General features: G+C 38.8%; 1 protein-coding gene across 3 annotated transcripts in view; it reads left to right on the forward strand.

Moving 5' to 3' along the window:
- rhobtb4 (Rho related BTB domain containing 4) overlaps window positions 1-21,514 on the forward strand; it is a 92,418-nt gene that overhangs the window by 40,662 nt on the left and 30,242 nt on the right. For 2 of the 3 annotated variants that reach the window (XM_057831164.1, XM_057831162.1), the window contains 2 exons: window positions 13,612-13,813; window positions 13,900-14,003. In XM_057831164.1, coding sequence (XP_057687147.1) covers window positions 13,622-13,813; window positions 13,900-14,003 — 296 coding nt within the window. In that variant the 5' untranslated portion in view covers window positions 13,612-13,621. Of the gene's footprint in view, window positions 1-4,525; window positions 5,587-13,611; window positions 13,814-13,899; window positions 14,004-21,514 lie in introns of those variants that run through there. The other variant, XM_057831165.1, reaches the window with a different exon arrangement.

Raw genomic sequence — 21,514 nt, forward strand, 5'->3', positions numbered from 1 at the left:
ACCGGCAATTTTTCCTTGTATCCCAAAATCTCATCGATATGCTCCTGCCAATAATCAATATATTGTTTCAAAATAATAATTGGGGGGAAAAAAAAAAAAAGGAACCAACAGTTTGCTACCAAAATTTTCGATTAAAATAGTGTCCAAGCTATTTTACCTGCTGCCATTGACAGCGCTAGACACACAATTCATTTTGACTGGATTAGATGTCTGGCACTGAAACCAGAGCATTTACTGCCAGTCTTTTGTGGGCATTTACAGGTTACTTCCTGGTCATTTACATACTATTCATTTGGAGACATTCTTGAGTCACTTTCTTTTCAGTAACCCAAAATCAAGAGGAATTGACCATTAAACACCCAAAAATCAACAGTAAGTGACCCGTAAATGCCACAAAAGGAAAATTAAGTGACTGAAAATCGGAAATGACATGAAATGCCCCAAAATGAAGTCATTGCATGGCATTACGTGCCAATGACTGTGCAATCCATTTGAAGTGGGAGTGATGGCAGCGAATGAATTGTTACCGTCCTTGTTAAAACAAATGTGAAATCTTCTAGTGGTAAACTCATTCCAATTCACAGCAGGGTGAAAAGAGCGTGTTTTATTGTTTATTGTAGAATATTGTAAAATTATATCCTGACCCATGTAACCAGGGGTTCCCACCCCTAGTGTTGTGACAACACTGCACCAAGACACACTAAGAGATTATTCTAATATTTTGCTCAATGTAGGCCTATGTAGAGGCTCTCTAATTGACTGTAAAAGAAATTAGAATATGCATTTTGGTTCAGTTGTTTTTATTTACACATAATTAAAGCGAAGTCTTCATTCATTACTCAGGAGGATTTTTCTTTCCATTACTTGCACTAGATAATCTTTTACTGTCAGATGTATCTGAAACACAGCAAAATCTATGCTGTGTATGCTGTGTACTTTCCCTACATGGTGGAACCTTGCCCGCTGGCATCACACGATGTTCACAGTGCCCCCATATCAAGTCAAGGTGGAAGGTAAACTCAGGTAATGGTGCATACGTGCTGATGTTACCTCTGGAACAAAGCATGTCTTGTTGTGGAAAGGTGTAAATCATGATAGTAAAAGAAACTTGTCTAAGTTCATGACCTTTGCTCTAAGAGACGCCAGTCGTCGATTCATTGCCAGCTGCGTTTTGTCCATTTTAATAAATGAACACTAATCCTAAAATAAATGGCCCCTTTTTCCCCTCATGAAGAAAAATAAAACAGATTGGAAAATTTTCCTCCTACTACTAGTACTCCTTCCACATCTTTTCTCCATTATAAAGAGAACATTTTCAATGCTATCCCAAAAAATGGACAAATAAAGGGAGCAGGGGCCCGAGCAAATACAGTACTTTGTTACACCCCTAGTGGCTAATACAATACACGACACTATTTGTGCTGCTATTGTTTTTGTAGATATTGATATTTTAATTTTGAGTGAGGGATAGACTTTATTGATCCCCAGAGGAGAAATTCTGGTTCTGCCCTTTGCACACATGGGTAAAAACATAGGACATTGACAGTTTAAAAATTAAAAAAATGAATAAATATTCATGATGACATCATTCACAACCCTTCTGTATCCTAACTCCCCCGGCTGACGGAGCGTACGTACCTACTCTCTCAATATCAGGGTGTCCCAACAACTAGCACAAACGAATGGCACCACTTTGTGTCCATTTTGCAGTAAATGGGGGGCTGCGTGACGTCATCACTACAAATTAAAAGCATAATATCTACAAAACCGTTGCAGCACAAATGGTTGACAACATTTTTAATCAAAAAGAGGGGCTGGTTGACCTCAGATTGACCTATAAAAGAATTATAAATATCTAAAATATGATAGACTTTTCACAGCACAAACATAGCACAAACAATTGACATAATTGTTATATCATTTTGCATGTGATTGGGGGCCAACTTCACAGAGGTAAAGTACTGTAGTAATGCAGTGAAGACAGCATTTGGTGCAAAATATATTGAGAGATAAAAGATGAGAGGTGGACAAGGAGTAGGTGGCAAACATGGCCAGCAAAGGAGGAATGAAGGACAAGAAAGGAGGGCATAAAGAAAATCTTAGTCGGGTGGATGCTGTCGAACATCTGAGCGTATTTGTGAACACCCGCGCCATCAACAGTGGTCGAGGCAAGGATGTGTCGGCATGCGTGCTTGCGTGTCTGTGCTGTGTCTTTGAGGTCTAGCGTCAGCCATCGGGGGAGCCAAGCAGAGGCTACAGACCCGATTATGTAAGCAGTCTGTGCCAGCTGCGCCTTTGGCGCTTACTGTCTCCACAACACCTAGATAACACAAACAAAGGCTAGTAAAACACTTGTCACCAAATTTAAAAAAAAAAAAAAAAAAATCTTTGCGGACGTGACTGATCACAAGTCAAGCATTGGTGGTTGTTGTAAAGCAAAGGTGTCAAATGTACGGCCCGCGTGCCAGACGCGGCTCACCAGGGGGTTCATTTCGTCCCACGGGCTTGTTCTGTCTGATAGGCACATTGTAGCTCCGTCATACATTTGTTCATGTCCAAATTCAAGCACTTTTTAAAGACTTTTAATACCATTTCTTCAGTTTTTCTAGTATCTTTGAAACAATATCCCAAAGTTTAGTTTTTTTTTTTTTTGTGTTTGTTTACAATAAAGCAGAAACCAAATATGGTACCTTCTCACAAGTGTCTTCTAAGCATTTTTCAAACATTGAAAACTTTAAAAATTCAAGGATTTCAAAAGCATGTACTACGAACCCTCTACATATACAAAATCGCATTAGTGCTATAAAATCATAGATCTGCGTGATCAAGGGAGTGCACTACTGCACTTGGCTCACTTTCGTGTCCTCAGTTTCATTCGTCAGTCTTCCAGTCAAAATGGATTGGACGCCTACCACAGTCAGTGGTAGCCAGTGTGTATACAAGGAAGTGACCAAAAACCAACAGGCAGTGACCCAACATTAACTCCATGCCTACCATTGACAACAATAGAGGCCCAATTCACTTATACTGGAAGGGTTGGCTGTAAATGCTCATCTTCCAGTGCCACTGACGGCACTCAACGTCTAATCCATTTTGACTGGGAGTGGCGAATTCGCTCTCTCCCAGTCAATATGGATTGGGTGTTGTGAGCGTCCATGGCAGCCAGTGAGTTCACTTTTTTGGCCAAAAATAAACTTGTTCGGCCTACATGAAATCTAATTGCCATAAATGTGGCCCGCGAACTAAAAAGAGTTTGACACCCCTGTTGTAAAGCTTTTGAGAGAATGTAATGTGAGTGACGTTTTGGGTCATATCGTGGCAGGCGGAGAGGCAGGATGAACTCTAGGTCAAAACAAATGGACCCAAAAGGGGTGTCTTTCGGGATGTGTGTTTGCTAACCAGTGGATTCCGAAAAGTGTTACATAACAGAGAGGCAGAAAGAACAGAACGGGGGAGCAAAAAGTAGGTGTGGGAGGGGCGGGTGAGCTGCTTAATAGTGCTTCTTGACTGTCATCCAGTAAAGTGTGGCACCTATCAATTGATCAATAGAAGGATCAATAGATGGACGTGAGTGTGCACACATCATAGCTTTACACTAGGGTTGTCAAAAGTATCGATACTCAAATGTTGTATCCGGATAATATCTTTGATTGCAAAAGGGGGACAGAGCCTTCTCCGTTGCTGCCACTTCCCTTTGGAACTCATTCACTAAACCCATCCGTACCTGTTCAGACCTTCCTACATTCAAAAAATTGTTAAAAACTCAACTTTTTAAACTTTTAATTTATACAGTGGTACCTCGAAACACGATCTTTTCGACATCCGACGTAAAATTTTGCTGGCCATTTGTTTCTACATCCGACGACATGCTCAAAATACTACGATCTATGACAGCACCGCAGTTTCTTTGTTTGCCCGCAAGACAAACACATGTCAGATTTTCTTGAGAGGCATCAACATGGGTTCCAACAATGCTTGTGCAGGTGGTGGGAAAAAAAGCAAAAAAGGTGATGCTTACCGTTACCATTGACATGAAGATGGATATGATAGAAAAGTATGAGCGTGGGGTGCGCATCAGTGATATGGCTCGCTCAACAATACAATGCTAGACATCCAATTTTGTGGCACTTTCATCCTTCTGTTGTGAATTTAAGTTTGTCATGAGTAGACGTCCGTTCCCTTTGAACTAGGAGTGTGGCAGCGGATAGACATCTATCGCTGTCAGCGGCAGCCAATGAAAAATCTTTTTTTTTTTTTTTTTCAATCATAAAATATTGACGATAATGAAATGATATTAAAAACTAAATCAAAATTGTTAAAAATTACGTTTATTTATTTATGTGCCAAAGTGAGCAGTTATGCTGAATATTGACATGAAATGACCGGAAATGTAAAATAACTACTAAATAAATTAATAAGCATTTTTAAAATCAATATCTTGTTTAAAGAAATGTTAACACATTTAAAAATGTGACTTAAAAATCAAATTTAACATTTTCGATTTTCAATTTTTTTTTTTTTTTTTTTTTTTTTTTAGTAGTTCAAACAGATTGGATGTCTTTGCTGTCAAAAAAAGGGTTAATGTGAAAAAATGTGAAAAAAACGCTTTACTCCACTCTAAGGTGGAATGTGCCTCTGCTGAATGTGCTGATACTATTGTTGCATCATATGTTACCGTAATGTTGCCAAATTCATATACTTTGCGTGTGTGGTAAAATGAAAACGGTCACAGCTGGTTGCCGGGACAGAATGTTAAAAATGAGCGCTGGGACAGAATGTTTAAAAATGAGCGCTTAAGCATTCCCAATGCATTGAATCGATCACAACAGTCCAGTTGCGATCGATTCGGCGCCTTGAGATGAAATGACCGGGATGAATGATAATATTACAAGCAATGCGCATGCAGCAACCCAACAATTGCAAGCATGTTTTTTATATCACTAGTGGCGGATAGTGCTCTTTCAATGAGGGGAAGCTCAAAGTGTGTCCATCTGTGAGTGCTTTGTGACTGCGGAGGGGCTCAGCGGCACCCGCTGATCGATAGAGAAAGAAACTAGAGTGCCAGAAGCCAAGTCTAACAGCCCAAGAGCCCCAGAGACGCACAGCGCCCGGTGGGCGGGATAAACCCAGCGTTTAGCCAATGACTCGTATCGTTTCACTGTAGTGGAACAATGCACTCTCAAATCTGGAGATGCATGAATGTGAAGCCGCGCAAATGAATGAAAAGCAGTCGGCATTGTAACCAGTGATAAGAAGCTAATTCTGAACAAAAGTTGAGCATGTTGTAGCGCCTATTTAGTTAATGACATGTACACACAACAGTATACATATCACTTATTTTTTGACATTTTGGGGGAAGCTGAACTTCCCTTGCAGTCTTAGCGCAATCGCAACTGGTAATCACCCACCCTTGTTTTGTCATCTTTCCCTCTGTGCACGTCCACAGCATCCCGAATAAAGCGAAACATCGAAATCCCCCCCTCTCGGGCACGATTAAAAAGAATCAGCAGTCATCTTTGCTGTCATGCGGGGGACATGACTGGCAAAGCAGTTCAAGTCTAGACAATCGAGTGCAGTTCACAACAGGTCAGTGGCTAAAAATGAAACCTGAACTTAGAGGCTTCTCTTTCCGTTCCTCTGAGCTGCTCTACTGCACCGTTATAATTGCTCAGCTTTCTCTATAAATAATTTTGGTAGCCTGGGTAAGCTCATTACAATTCTAACACAGACCAGATAGCAGGTGCTTTACATGTCAGTAATGCGTGAGAAGATAATTAGGTTACGGCTGTTGACCGACACATGACCGGGGCCAATGAGGAACCACAGATGGACTCTAGTTATATCACTGCTTTTCCACAATCACTAACCAGTAGAAGTGGGAACCTTTGGGCAGCTCAATATACAATACAATTTGCGATACAAGGCTCACGATGATGATGGCAATACAAAAATTATCGATATGTAGGTCAGGAAATCATTCTACAACTAATAAAAAGAAAAACACACACTATTTTTATCCCTCTGCTGTGTAAACGAATTACTTTATCACTAGTAAATGTCCAATGGGAGGGTGGAAGCTGATGATTCACTGTCGATCCTCCAAGTTCCAACGGATTAGACGTCTATGGACATCAATGACAGCTAATGCCAGGCGATGAGTTCAATTTGGCGCATTTCACGCAAATTCTTGTTGATTTTCGGTCACTTCCTTTTTCTTTTGTGGCATTCCACTTCCTTTTGAATTCTCCCACTGTCAATTTCAAGGATTACCTCTAGTAGACGTCCAATCTCTTTGAAATGGGAGGGGACGTGGGACTTCAGATTGGCGCTCTATTGCCGTGGCAGTCAATGAGTTAATTTTAGTGCTGCAACGATTAATCGATTTACTCGAGTAATTCAATTAGAAAAAAGCTTTGAATCAAATTTTGCTGCTTCAAATATTAATTTAATTTTGTTTTGATAGTGTTTGCATTTAGTTTTTTTTAATTGGGTGGTTATGCTTACCTCTTGTGGCGACGGTGAATATGACATAACTCATTTAACATGACTAAATACGGCTCCTCCCTGTTAAGACCAACATAAGGTAATTTTTTATTTGAGCTAATATGTTTTTTATGTATTCGTAATTTATTTCATAAGTATATTAAGCCATTTTTTGTGGGAATATGTGTTTGAACAATTTCTTAAGAGCACTGTAAAAAAAAAAAGAAAGAAAAATGGCATTTTATAGCATTTAAGCTAGCGGACTTGTTAATGCAATTTAGCCAGTTCTCTTGTTGTACTTAAGCCCTCATTTATTAATTTTTTTCTTTTGACCGTTTGAAGCTAAGCACAGGTATTTTAATTTAATTTTAAATGAAAGTGTAATCCTACATAGTTGGAAGAAACACTCTGGAATTTTATTTTTATTCGCGATAAATGCTCTTTTGAACGTGCAATCTTAGCACGCCTTTGTTTTACATCTCCTAAAATGTATTCTGCAACGCATTACATGTTCCTAATCTGATTACTCGATAATTCGAACTAACTATTGATAGATTAATCGACTACCAGAATAATCAATAGTTGCAGCCCGAGTTAATTTTGTGTCAGACTCATTCCTGGATCACTTCCTTTTGATTTTGGTTCAATGAACAGGAAGTGACATGTCCCAAAATCAATAGGAAGTGACTCAAAATCAACAGGAAGTGACCTGAATAGGCCCTTAAATCCGGGAAGACTGGCTGTGAATGCTCTGGTTTCAGTGCCATTGACATGTCCAATCAATTTTGACTGTGAGGCCTAACGACATATCACCATTTCGATATATTGCACCCTCACTAACAAGCAGGCACTCATCATGGATAAACTACACATGCTTCTTGCCTTTGGCTCTCGGGAACTCTTACTTCCCCTCTCCAAGAGCAAGAACTGAATTCTTACCGCAAACATGTTGGTTTTGCACTTTTGATCCCTGTGGCATGACCGACTGATCGTAATACCGGGTGACAGTCCTCTCCTCCCTAAGACTAGAATAATCCCTCCCTGGCTCGTCTCTCCGGAAATCCCGCCTGCACATCTGATTTTATATGTGGGGGAACGCTGAAAGACATAATGTTGTAACCTCAGGCTTGACTTCATTTTTTGTTTTGCCTTAAAATTGTTTTGAGTGTGACATTATCAGGACACATTGTCCAATTCATATTAGCATTTTCAGTATCTTGGAGTTGAAAAGCCTTAAAAATTATTAAGTTAAAATTTGTGTAATTAACCCTTTACATTTCCCGGCCTATATATAATGGCCAGGTCTACTCATACGAAAATTTGTCTCCAATTCACCCGAAAGAAAGAACAATCGTGAAATGAACTACCACTATGTCTATTTACAAGGGAATTGTACTGTGTTCAAAAACAGTTTTAATAAAAGTTTCAGATATTTTAGGAGTTGAATTTTTTTTTAGGTTGGCTGTGAAATTGTATTTTGCAGTGGGGGAACAAATGTGAGCAGAGCCTGGGTGCAATGAGCATAAACAGGACCCCTGAGTGGACCATCCAGTGGGGGGACTAGTGGACAATTATTTGCAGGCTCCTCCACACTTTGCAGGCCCCTCAGGATGATCGTCCGGTGTTTATGTATGTGTTGGTAGTGTTGGTGCAAGTGGAAATTTATTTGCGGGCCCCTCCAGACAACCAGCGAGAGATAATTTAACAGTTAAAAACTATTAGCAGTATGGCCCAGCTACCTGTGCTGGTTTGTTGGGGACAAGGTTTGTTAAAACGACACATAAGAAACCTCGAAATCAGGGCTTCCCCATTATTATTATTATTTTTTAATGTATGCTGGATAGATTTATCGAGCAGTGTGGCATGCCGTTGCTCGGGTGAAAAGTGGAAATTTGCAGTTTCTATGCTAATTTTTTTGAGTTTCAAATTAATTTTCCACATTAAATGTAGGCCAACAGAGATCAAAACCATCTAAGAACCCTCCCGGACACAAAAATAAAAAATTTACAGCTGTGTAAAATGTCGTCAAAATCCGCCCAGCCATTTCAGAGTCCATAGGGAACAAACACACACAGACAAAGTTCCATTTATATATAAGTATAAATATAACAGCTCCACACATCATCTTATCTTTCTGTTTGACACTCCTCTGGCCCAACCATGCCCACTTTATGCCCGGGTGCGGTCACAACCCCAGAAACCACCCAAAGTTCCGCCCCTGGTGTTTCGTCTGTAAGATTTTCAGATATTTTGGGAGTTAAACATATTTTTTGTGAGGTCGGCTGTGAAGTTTCCATATTCCTGGCATTCAATTCTGTTCGAAGTAGTTTTAAAAAGGAATTAAAAAGCCTTATATTTTCACTTGTTGAAACTTGCAAGGACCCCGTCTTAGAATTGAAATGCTCTTTACGTTCTGGTAAAAATGACATACTCGAGTTTATTCATTTATTTTATTTTAATGCTGGACGTCATGACACCATCGTATGGAAACACAAGCTTAATACGGGCTTCTCATTTCAAACTGTGGCTGTGCATAAAATATCAAGTCTATTGTACCTCTTGATTGAAATGTAGCCTCCTACTTGGCCATCCACCCCCTTTTCCCAATGTTACCTAATATCTATTCCTTTCAGAATAAGACTTCATTAGTGAGAGATTATTGAATGCACTGGTTTCATAGATGGCCCTCCACCCACCGCATCTACCAAGATTCTTTGTTAATGAAGCGTGAGTCATTTTATTTAAATCGTGCTAAGTATTTGGTTTGATTGTAGCAAAACGACATATTTTCCTTTGAAGTTCAAGACGTTCATGTCATCGATTCATGTCATAAAGTGCAGGTCGGGGCTCGTGCATGGTGCTGCTCATGTGTCCTGTGAATGAATGCCATTTTTAGCTGATGTTATCAGTTGGTCCTGAACTAAAGACAACCACGTCAATGGAATACCAAGCAGGGGCCTTTTATGAATGTTTCATAGGCTCTATTTATGAGTCTGCCGAGTGGTTCTTTAAAAAAAGTTTCAGGGATTATTGGATCGGTGAAAGTGTGTGCGGGGGACGGTTATGCAAGAGAGAAGATTCTACAAGGCTGCGTGCGTGTGTAGAAATTGGCATTCAAAATTTTGCTTTGAGTTTAGGCAAATAAACAATGCGAATACTGTCTTTGGAAGGATAACTGAACTGTGATGTTCAATTTTAACATAGAAAGTCTACAGCAGGGGTGTCTGAAGCAGCCCGACTTGGGGGGGTGTCTGTGTGTTGTAGCTCATTCTTTCTGTACATTAGGAGTGTGACAAAATATTGAAATGGTGATACTTTGTATCCCAAAAGGTTATCAATATGCTCCTGCCAAGAATTGATATAGGCGCTAGACGCCCAAGCCATTTAGACTGGGAGGGGTGAATGAACGAACGTTCATTTGAAACCAGAGCATTCACAGCCAGTCTTACCGATTTTCGGGGCATTTACAGGTCGAGTTGAGTTGAGCTGTTGAGTTTCAGTCATTGCCTATTCATTTGGGGAGATTCCCGCGTCATATCCTAAATCAACAGTAAGCGAACCATAAATGCCCCGAAATCAACAGGAAGTGACTGAAATGCCCTAAAAAAACTCATTGGTTGCCATTGACCATCATAGACATCCAGTCAGCTTAAATTGGTAGGGATGGCAGCGGATGAACACTTTTACATTTGCTGCCAAGCTCCCAGTTCAAATGGATTGGACGACTGTGGCCGTCAGTGGCAGCTAATGCCATAGGGCTGGGCAATATGACCTTAAGTACGTATCACGATAAATTGAGCAGATTTACCTCGATAACGATAAATTACGATAAATTCGCCCAAGCGGACTGTTATATAATTTGAAAATTTGAATCAATGCATGGAATACAAATTAACCGTTTCTCGTTGAATTTATTTACCAGCTTTCAATTTAACAATTGCAAATGCAGTCTAAACATTTCGTATTAAAAAAATCTTGTAAACAATAAGAATTCGAGTGTGAACATTTATAACAGTTTGTATGACTTGAAAAATGTACACCATTATAAAAATCAATATGACGACTGTGCAAACATGTCATTCTAACACAAATGACTTGCAGCTTTAACAGTACACTTCAGACAACTTATTGGTAATGGCTGCTGTGACATAATTATTCAACACAAGTGTTTACGTCAAGGTTTCAGGGTTTTTTTTTTTTCCGAAACATTTTTTAATACATGCACCCCCCACACAGACACAACCAGATTAAAGCTGTATTGCTCTGATGCCAATGAAACATTTTAGGTTTTATGATGGCAGAATAAAGCAAACACATACAGAAAAATAGCTTTGGCCATTAAACTGTCATATTATATATAGGCTTCACTGTTGGATTATACTTTATGCTGAGTGCTTTACCATCGGGAAAGCTTTCAGAGAAATCACACAGAGATGCCAAATAAAGCGACATAATGATTGCTACATGAAGTGCGTGCCCAGTCCACTCATTAATTTCAGCCGTTTCGACAAAGTTAGAGCCGCTATCCGACTCCATCACGTTCATTTGTAGCCGCTGTTAGCCGCTAGCGTTAGCCTGTGGCTTGGCTACCAGAAGAAAGCACTGGAATCGTGAGAACTAGGGAGGACAGCGGGTGAAAGCCCGTCTGGAACCCGCCAAGAGTTTATTTAATGTCGGGTGAAAGTATGGCGAAGCTAACTTAAGCCCGACTCCATCCCGTTTACTTGTAGCATTAGCCGCTAGCGTTAGCCTACCGGGTTTCTGTTTGTTTGGCTTCCTGAAAACCACGTGACTCCATACGTAAGCGCACTGTCTGCTTTCTTAAAGGGGAATGAACATAGCCGAAAAACACAGAGTCAAGGCGGGATGAAAAGACTATATTTTCTTGTTTTATTAAATTACCGAATTTACCGACATGGTCAAAATTACGTCGGTCATCATGAAGAATTTCGGTAACGGTAAATTTTCGGTTTACCGCCCTGCTCTATAATGCCAGGTGATGAATTTATATTTCACGTCATTTCCTGTTAATTTTCTGTCATTTCGTTTTCCTTCTGGGGCATTTATGGGTCACTTTATGATTTTAGGGCATTTATAGGTCACTTCCTGTTTTGGGTTACTGAAAAGGAATTGACTCTAGAATGTCTATGTCAATTTACTGTACAAAGAAATTGTACGATGTTCCTTGGTTTGTCTTTGTAAAAGTATCAGATATTTTAGGATGTCTGTAAAGTTTTTAATATTACTGGCTTTAAATTCTGTTCTAAGAAGAGGCGGGTAGGGTAGCCAAATATTTTACTCAAGTAAGAGTAGCGTTACTTCTAAATAATATATTCAAGTAAAAGTAGTCATTACTGCTCACAGTGTATGATTTTTTTTTTTTTTTTTTTTGATAGCGGTGTATATATATATATATTTTTTTTGGCAGCACAACTTCATCTATATGAACTATTATTATTATAATACTGTACTAGTGCTGCAACGATTAATCGATTAACTTGAGTATTCGATTAGAAAAAAGATTTGAATTAAATTTCGCAGCTTTGAGTATTCGTTTAATTATTGTGGCGTTGTCATGGTTTATTTTTAAAGTGTTTGCAATCAGTTTTATTGATTTGAGGGGATACACTGCCCTCTAGTCTTCCTCATTTCACATGGCTGAATCTAGCTGCTCCATGTTAAGAACAACATAAGTTTTTGTTTGCGCTAATGTTTTTATTAATGCATTCGGAATTTAGTTTATGGGTATATTTAGCCATTTTTTGTGGGAATATGTGACTGAATCATTTGTCAGGAGCATTGTTTAAAAGAAAAAAAAAGTTAACGTTTTATAGCATTTAAGCTTGTAGACGTTTGCTATGTAAGTTAGCCAGTTGTTCTTTTGTTGTACACATCATTATTTAATTTTTTTTTTTTTTTAAATACTGTTTGAGGCTCAGCTCAGGTATTTTAATTTTTCTTGTTACTTATCTGATTACTCGATTATTTGGCAAACTAGTTCATCGATTACTCGATTACTAAAATAATCGATAGCTGCAGCCCTATACTGTACTTGCAATACGATATAAGGCCAAAAAGAAGAAAATATCATGAAATTCAGACCAGAACAATGCTTTGAAACATCATCCGTCCAGAGAGCATGAGTGCCCTCAAGTAGAGAAAAAAACATTGCTAGCTTTAATTGCTATAAAGTTGTCATGTGGTATTGTCTCATTGGTAAAATTGAGACAGCCACTGTCGGCATCTCTATCTCTAGCAACAATAAAGTCAATATTGTAGTAGGACTGCACAAAATAACGTTTGAACATTGCCGTCACCATTTTTTATTGGGGGGGGCACATAAAGTTCAGCTTTGTTTCATAAAAGCAGCAAGTGTGCAGAGACATGGCGTCCTGGACCCCTTTTTTCTACAGCAATCTTCATCATACACAGATAAACCCCCTTGCCTGGATTAAACTGTATTCTATGAATCATATATCGCGGTTTTGATTTTTTTGTTGTTGCACTTTTTATATCAATTTATAAATAAATACAACTACAGTAAATTGAAGTAGCTTAAATCTATAATACAACAAATAAAATATTACATAAACTAAGATAACATTTTTTTCAAGTAAAAAGTATTGTGTAGTAAAACAGCTCCAAGAAGTACATTTTTCCCAAAAAGGCCTTAAATTTCACTTGTTGAAACTTTCAAGAAATCAATCAATTAAAGAGACCGCTTATGTCTTTGTAAATGCTTGATTTTTACAACTGTTTCTGAAACCTGTTATCAAGCACGCACAAGGTCACTAGTTATGAGGTTAGATGTGCAAGGTGAGAAAAGGACAGTGAGCTCAGACGACGTCATCTCTCTTTTTCCTCTGTCCTTCCCTGGGTACTGTTCCAGAAATAGCTCTGCAGTCCCTTCATGTGTTCTGTAGAGGAGTTGGCAGAGTCTTTCAAATACTGGTCAGTGAGACTCAGAAAGCCTCCCTCGCCTGGCTCGCGGTCCCAAGCCACTGTGCCTTACATGCCAAGGTCCTTGACTGTCCTAATGATGACTCATTCCTTTGGGGAAATCTTATCAATAGAACTTTTGTTCTTCATCAACTGACATCGCTCCCTTCTCTCTCTCCTTCTTCCCAGGGCCCTCTCCATGGATATAGACACAGACTATGAGCGGCCCAATGTGGAAACCATTAAATGTGTGGTGGTAGGGGACAATGCAGTTGGCAAGACCAGACTTATATGTGCCCGGGCTTGCAATGCCACCCTCACACAGTATCAGCTGCTTGCCACCCACGTGCCAACCGTTTGGGCCATCGACCAGTATCGTGTATGCCAGGAGGTGGGCATAGAAGTGTGGAGGAAACTAAACGAAGAAAAAGTTGCAGTGAAATGGTGTCACGGCATGTTTGTTTGTGTGTGCTACAGGTGTTGGAACGGTCTCGCGATGTTGTGGACGAGGTCAGCGTGTCCCTCAGGCTCTGGGACACATTTGGGGACCATCATAAGGACAGGCGATTCGCCTATGGCAGGTGAGACACAAATTATTGCTAGGGATGTGGCAATATATCAAAATGGTGATATATCGCGATACTTTGTATCCCAAAAGGTTATTGATATGCGTCTGCTAAGAATCGATATATCGTTTAAAAAAGGTGTAACTGGGTGTGGGGGGAGGATGGAAGCAACAGGTTGCTACCAAAATCCATTAGAATAAGTGTCTACATGAGCTCGCTCGGCTGCCGTTGACGGCAGCAGACATCTAATGCATTTTGATTGGATTGGACATGTAACACCGTCAATGGCATTGAAACCAGAGCATTCATTTATTCATTAATAGTGGGCATTACAGGTCACTTCCTGTTCATTTTAGGGCATTTACAGATTACTTCCTGTTGATTTTGAGTTGCTTCCTATTCATTCGGGGACGATCTTGACTCACCTCCTATTCAGTAACCCAAAATTACCCGGAAGTGACCTGTAAATGCTCCAAAAAGGAAAGGAAGTGACCGAAATTCAACTGGAAATGACGTGAAATTCCAATGGCATTGGCTACCACTGACGGCCATAGTTGACGTCCAATCCATTTGAAGTGGGAGGGAATTAACAAACGTTTATTCGCGAATGAACGTTTGTTAATTCGCTGCCACCTTCCAAGTTCAAACGGATTGGACATCTACTAGTAATAAACTCGTTCCAATTAATATCAGAAGGATGAAAATACTAGCTTGTTTTTGCTGTTTAGCGGTTTGCTGTTTTTCTGTGTTAACTCATTGGCTGCTATTGACTGCACTAGATGTCTAATTTCCATTTGAATGTGAGAGTCAAAGATAGATTGGATGTCTCGCGCTTTCAATGGCACTGAAACGGAACATTCCCAGCCAGTATTCCCGGTTTTTAGGGCATTTATAGGTCACTTCATGTTCATTTTAGAGAATTTGAAGAGTTCCTTCCTGTTGGTTTTGAATAATTTCCTAATTTGGGGACATTCTTGAGTCACTTCCTCTTCAGTAACCCAAAATCAACAGGAAGTGACCTATAAATGCTTCAAAATCAACAGAAGGTTAACAGTAAATGGCCCAAAAGGCAAAGGAAGTGACCGAAAATCAACAGAAAATGACGTGAAATGTCCCAAAATGAACTGCCAATGGGCTGCCACTGACGGCCGTAGACGTCCAATCCGTTTGAAGTTTGTTCATTTGCTGCCATACCTCTCAATTCAAACAGATTGGACATTTTCTCATAATAAAGTCATTCCAATTCACAGCAGAAGGATGAAAATAGCTTGTTTTATCTGTTTATTAGTTGCTGTATAGCCATATCGTGAGATCATCGTTATCGTGAGCCTCGTATCGCAAATCGTATCGTATCGTATCGCGAGGTACCCAAACATTTTTCTTTTGCAGTTATTTTAAAGCCTTGAAAATGAAAAGTAAACTCACACCAGTCGGGTTGAGATTATTGTGACATAACTCAACAGTCAATCCCACACTAACCGGGCCAGAGAATTTACAAGGTTTTTCTGTGTGACCCAACCACCAACGCTTTTTAACTGAACTCTGCCCTCCGGCTGTTACATCCTTCCTCCAGCAGACATGATTGGATCATGGCTTGATCCTCTTACTCGGCATGCCTGGATAAAAGCTGCTTTATTGGCATGAAATGCAAAAGTAATTAAGCATAACAGGCATAGAGAATGTGGAATTACAAAAAGGAATCTTGGTTCGATACATTTTCTGTAAGAAATTTACAAGTGTTGGGCATGCCATCATGTCCAGAAGCAGACTTATTTTCAAGCAACGTGAGAAGTGAAATACATCTGAACCCTTGAAAGAGCAGTCATTAAACTCATTGGCTGCCATTGACGGCACCAGACGTTCGATCCAATACACATGCATATAGTTAATTTTTTCTGTCTTTCTTTTTTTTCTTTCTAATAATTTATTTAATTAATTTCCGATTTCCCACTTCAAACGGATTGGACGTGTAGTAGTGATAAACTCGTGCATTGTTTCGGTTTTTACAACAGCAGGTCAACCAAGACCTGACACCTTTTGGTGTAGCCAAGCAACAGACGTTTGTTTGCGCATCTATTTGTGGCACCAAATACCTTGCTTGTGTTATATTATTTCATTCTTATTGAGTGTGTGTTTACTCAGTTCTCTGTCACTGTTTGTGTATGTTTCCAAACCTTCCCTAATGTTCCGGATGCTTTGTCAGCCTGCAGTCAGCTGATAAAGACGCAGGGCCAGCTCAGCTGTTTTCCGCCTGCCCACAGACGTCAGGCATCAACATCTCTCTTCCTCCTCGCCTCCCATCTTTGTCCATTCACTTGTTCATGTCTCACCTCTCATGAACGCATGACTAAGCTCACTTCACTGCCCCTTCACACCCCTGAAAGGCTCTTCTTCCGTTCTTTGTTGATACCAAAACTCAAAACATGACATCAAGCATTGTCACATGCCTTGTTAGGAGTGGAAAATTCAGGTTGGTGGAAAAAAATAATCTGATGCTGAATATCACACTCAAGCCTTCACAATTATTAAGAAAATATATATTTTCAGTCAACTGTAAGGAAAAAAACTATATAGACTCGCCTATAGGTCGCAATTTTTTTAACTGAAAATTCCGCCCCAAAATGCGGGTACAACGTATACGCCAGATATGCTGTCTTTGCTCTGACCACTGCCCAACTTAGACCGTCGTAAAACTGAAAGAGCATACAATTTAGCATTAACTACGTACGCTAGCTATACAGACAAGTTACGCTCAAAATAATCTACAAATGGCAGGTTTAAAAAAATACAACATATCGTCCAACAACAAAAATATGTACTCTACGTTAGACAAAAAGTATGTACGAACAAAAATTGCTCAGGGAAGAAATTTAGAACAACATCACAGCACAAACCGCAACTGTATGTCAGACCGCACCCTTCAAATTTGGCTCAAAAACGGCATTTGTTCATAGATAAGCAGCACTGGTCTATGAGCTGCAGCTGTCCTCATTGTATTATGGGACATTAACTCCAAAAGATATTCACCGGTAACACTTTATATAACAGCGGCATCATACGACTGTGATAAGACCACATGAACCACTATGAAGCTTTAAACAAATTGGCTGCAAAGCTTCATTGCTTCAAGAAGCTTCATTTGGCAATCACTGCTCCCTTGGGGAAGACAGTCAACCTCTGCTGCCACCTGCCGTCAGCACTGCTCTCGTCTAAAATGCCTCCTAGCATGCATTGCAGCACTACAGATGTAAATAACAATTAAAAAAAAAAACATTTTCAGTGGTAATTATATCTTCAGTTACAGTTCCCTGTTTCAATAATTGGTAGTTATGGTATTTGGTACCACTTTATTTGACAGTGGCACCATAAGACTATCATTAGACAATCATAATTATGACATGAAATTTTCATGAGCATGAATGAATGCTTACAACAGATGTCACTTAGTGTTATCCGGCAAATTATTTCACTTTTGAATGGATATGAAAGATCCAAGCTGGACATAAATGGAGTTAGTGACATAATTTGCCGGATGACACTTAATGACATCTGTAATAAGCATTCAGTAATGCCAATGATCGTGTCATGTCATAATTATGACGGTCTTATGACAGTCTTATGATGCCACTGTCAAATAAGATGTTACTTATTAACCCAAATAAATCAACAAATAAGCCAAACTGGACACAGGATTCAAAATAAAGCGTCTTATAGTCCGAAAATTACGATACTTTATTGGCATGGTTTGTGTTATGTACTTAGTTGTTACTTTGAATGTACGTTGTTACGAAATAAAAATGGTCAATATATAGTCAAATGTACTAAGTTTGTTTTAGTCATATTGTTATCAAAAAATGCTCCAGAAATTTCCCCGAAAGTTTCCCATATTGTGATGCAAACTATACGAGGATCCACCTAAAATACTGTACCTACCTTTTAACCACAAACTAAGCGTGTGACCTACGTAATCTGCGAGCGCGACCTATACACGAGTACATACATGATATAAAAAGTGTATTTCAGCATTGTTCTTGCAAGCTGATATAGAAATATCATTCTTCTGCTAGGCTCTTATAGTTGTTTCCTTTTTGGACTGGCTGTGAATGTTCATGTTTCATTGCTGACAATTATTTGCAACCAGTCAAAAATGGTTTGGGCCTTTAGCTCTGTCAATGGCAGCCAATGAGTTAAGGAGAATCAGAATTATTATAGGGCATTCTGTTTGTGTTTGTATGTGTGTCTTCTTACATAATCAGGGAACTGGTGACCTTTGTAGTGTGGATGCGCTGCATAAGCAACGCTGGCAGGCCCATTTATATCACATAATAGCTGGCGGCCAATTATTAGCCCTAACATAGTCTTTAAATACACATAAACCATTATTCCTGAAAAGTCAGAGCATGCACAGTCATGCCTTGCAAAACATAAAAAAGTGACAGCATCGTAGATTAGTTTGTTTCTGTTAAATAAACATTGGTTATATGGTCTGCAATTCTAAACTACAGCCAGTAAAACTGCAGTGTTGCAGGATATCATTTCAATCCTATTAGTACACTAGTCCAATCCATGGTGGTAAGACTTGGCAGTGTGTCCACGTGTGATGTAATGGCTTGCTAGTGTTTTGTATGTCAAAGGGTAAATGAGCTGAGGTGAGATAACGGTGGGAAAAATAAATAAGCAGTGAGTATGCAATGGGTTAAAAGGACATGTTGCCCTTTTCGTTTGATTGAGCTGCACCTAAAGGCAATGTCCACATGAAAACAGTTATTTTCTTTGCAGTTTAGTCTTTTGTTAACTTGTACAAAGTTTCCCCCCCAGTGCTTTATAAGCCTTTCGGGCCACCAGGCTAAAATGGTGCTACCATAATAAAAAGTACAGTGATCAGTGATCACTTGCTACGTCACGGCTCAATTTTGGTGCCCTCAGTGCATCACGCATTTTTAAATCTTATTATAAGTATTTGGTCATAAGAATAATCGTTGTAAAAATATATGTAGACCTAATTAGACTTTATTTACATCTATATATGTATGTATGTATGTACACTTACGCACACACGTGTATCATATGGGAAAGAGAATGTACAGTACGTATTTATATTTATACATTCTTTTATGGAAGTTATTTGTATTATTATTGCATTTTTTATTTTATGTTTTACTCTATTATTTAATATTCTAATGATAGCCAGGGGCGGATCTAGAAAAATATTCATGGTGTGGCAAAGGTGGGGGGGCAGGAACTTTTTGACAATTTCATGGTGTTAGAGAACATCACTGATTCTTTGGATAATTATACGATATTCTGCAATGATTCTACAATACAAAACAGGCCGATGTAATATTTACAAACTGATATGGAGAAATTTGGCTACATACAATCTTTTTTATATTATTATTATTATTATTATTAATATAAGGATCCTTACTGACACTACTACTTAATTTATGACAGTAAATGCCAAACTGACTGGAGCGCTTTTTTGTTTTGTTTTGTTTTTTCCCATCGGTGCCGACTGGCGTGGCAACTAGGGTGGCAGTTGCCACCCCATGCCACCCTGTTGGATCCGCCCCTGATAACATACATTTATAGAGTTATACATAAAATTATTAATATTATGTGTACTCAAAAAATATGAATGTTATATGGAGTGGTAGGGGCAGTGACTGTTTTGGGGTTTTCCACTTTATGCGGTCGGTTCTGGTCCCCATTAACAGCGATAAGTCACTGTAATACATATTTTTACCGAGTCTGGTGACATCTTATGGTTGATATGTGAATAACGCTGTCCTAGTTGTTTGCCATTTCCCTGAATTGCATTGTATTTCTTTGTTTGTTAAAACTGTATTTCGAGACTTCAAGTCTTTTTGTAAAAATATCTGTTTCAGTATTATTAATAGGTGGTTGATAGTAGGACATAATGGTCATATTTCCTAAATTCCAGTTGACATCTTATTTTTCTTATTTATTTTCCCCCAAAACATGGTAGGCTGCTGGTGGGCTTCTTTATGACCTGGCTTTGCAAGTTTTCTATGGGAAACACTAATGCAATAATTATATTTTGGGGTAATACAAAAACTGTTTCAGGTATCATTTGCTCACCTTTCTAGGTTATCGTCTTACTAATATTACTCAGACTTCATCTTCAAGTGTGACTTTTTGGAAGAGCTCCACTTCTGTCCACTATCTGACCACACCCAGCATCAGTTATAAGATTGTATGTTTTCTTTAATGGGCCTAAATTGCTTCCTGATGGGAGCTTTGGTATGCACTTGAAAGACTTGAAATGTATTTTTAAGTGCTTTACAGCTTTAACCCGAAGAAAGACTATAAAAATGCCTTTTAACTTGTGGATGACACAAGGAATTTGCACTTGATCATATACTGAAACCATGAAAATTGAAAAAATGTCCTCATCTATTCCATGTATGCAAAAAAAAAAAAAAAAAAATATATATATATATATATATATCAGTGGCACTGACCTTCTTATATAGGCCGTTTCGCCTTGTACCCTGTTGTTACTAAATTATCTAAATCACAGACACACAGTTCTTTTAAACTGAAATCTATGTACGAACATGGCAATGATTTATTTATAAATAGATAAACCAGAGTTTGCAGTATGTTTTCTGCAAAACAGCGTAAATACATGTTTGCATTATAGTGCACTCAACTTATTGCAAACACATGGGCTGCAATTGAGGGGGCTAGGAACACAAGATACACAATAATTCATTAACATATCTTTTTTTTAATAGTCAATTTTCATAGATTTTGTATTAAAAAAAGGGGGCAGTAAGTGACGTCAGGAGATTCTAAAAACAAAATGCTCCACTTTCTTCCAACTCACTTCCGATGGTATCATTCTTTTTGTGAAATACTTGATTACTACAATATTTGATAGCTAGAGCCCTAGAGAGAGGTCATTTTTTGTCATCCGTCAAATTATCCCACTTTTGAATGGATGAAATAAATTTGACGGATGACACTCAATGACAACCGTCATAAGCATTCATTAATACCCATGATGGTGTCATGTCAATAATTATGACTGTCCTATGCAAGTCTTATGACGCTGCTGACAAATAAAATGTTACCTATTAACCCAAATATATCAACAAATAAGTCACCCTGGACTATAAACTGCAGGATTCAAAATGAGGGGAAAAAAGTAGTGGCTTATAGTTCGAAAATTACGGTAGTTTGTCACAAGTAGACGGCCAGTCCATTTGAGCGGGGAGGGATGGCAGCAATTGAACGATTTGCCAAGATTGCCCTTTCCCTTCTAAAGTGTTTAACGTGTATCTGTCAGGTAATTTAAGAGAATACAGGTGGGTTGTAAAGCTAACCAACCAATTATGATGTCATTTAACTAGAATGCATTTTTTTTTTTTTTTAATGCAAAGTTGAGCAAATAACTGGCATTGCTCCCTCACGTGTTCATATCCACCCTAATCAACTTTAGATCTGTCATGGTTTTTCATCTTATTTCTGTTCCCAGTTCAGAATAATGAAGATGAAAC

The sequence above is a fragment of the Corythoichthys intestinalis genome, chromosome 3 (assembly GCF_030265065.1).
Source record: "Corythoichthys intestinalis isolate RoL2023-P3 chromosome 3, ASM3026506v1, whole genome shotgun sequence".
Lineage (NCBI taxonomy): Eukaryota > Metazoa > Chordata > Actinopteri > Syngnathiformes > Syngnathidae > Corythoichthys > Corythoichthys intestinalis.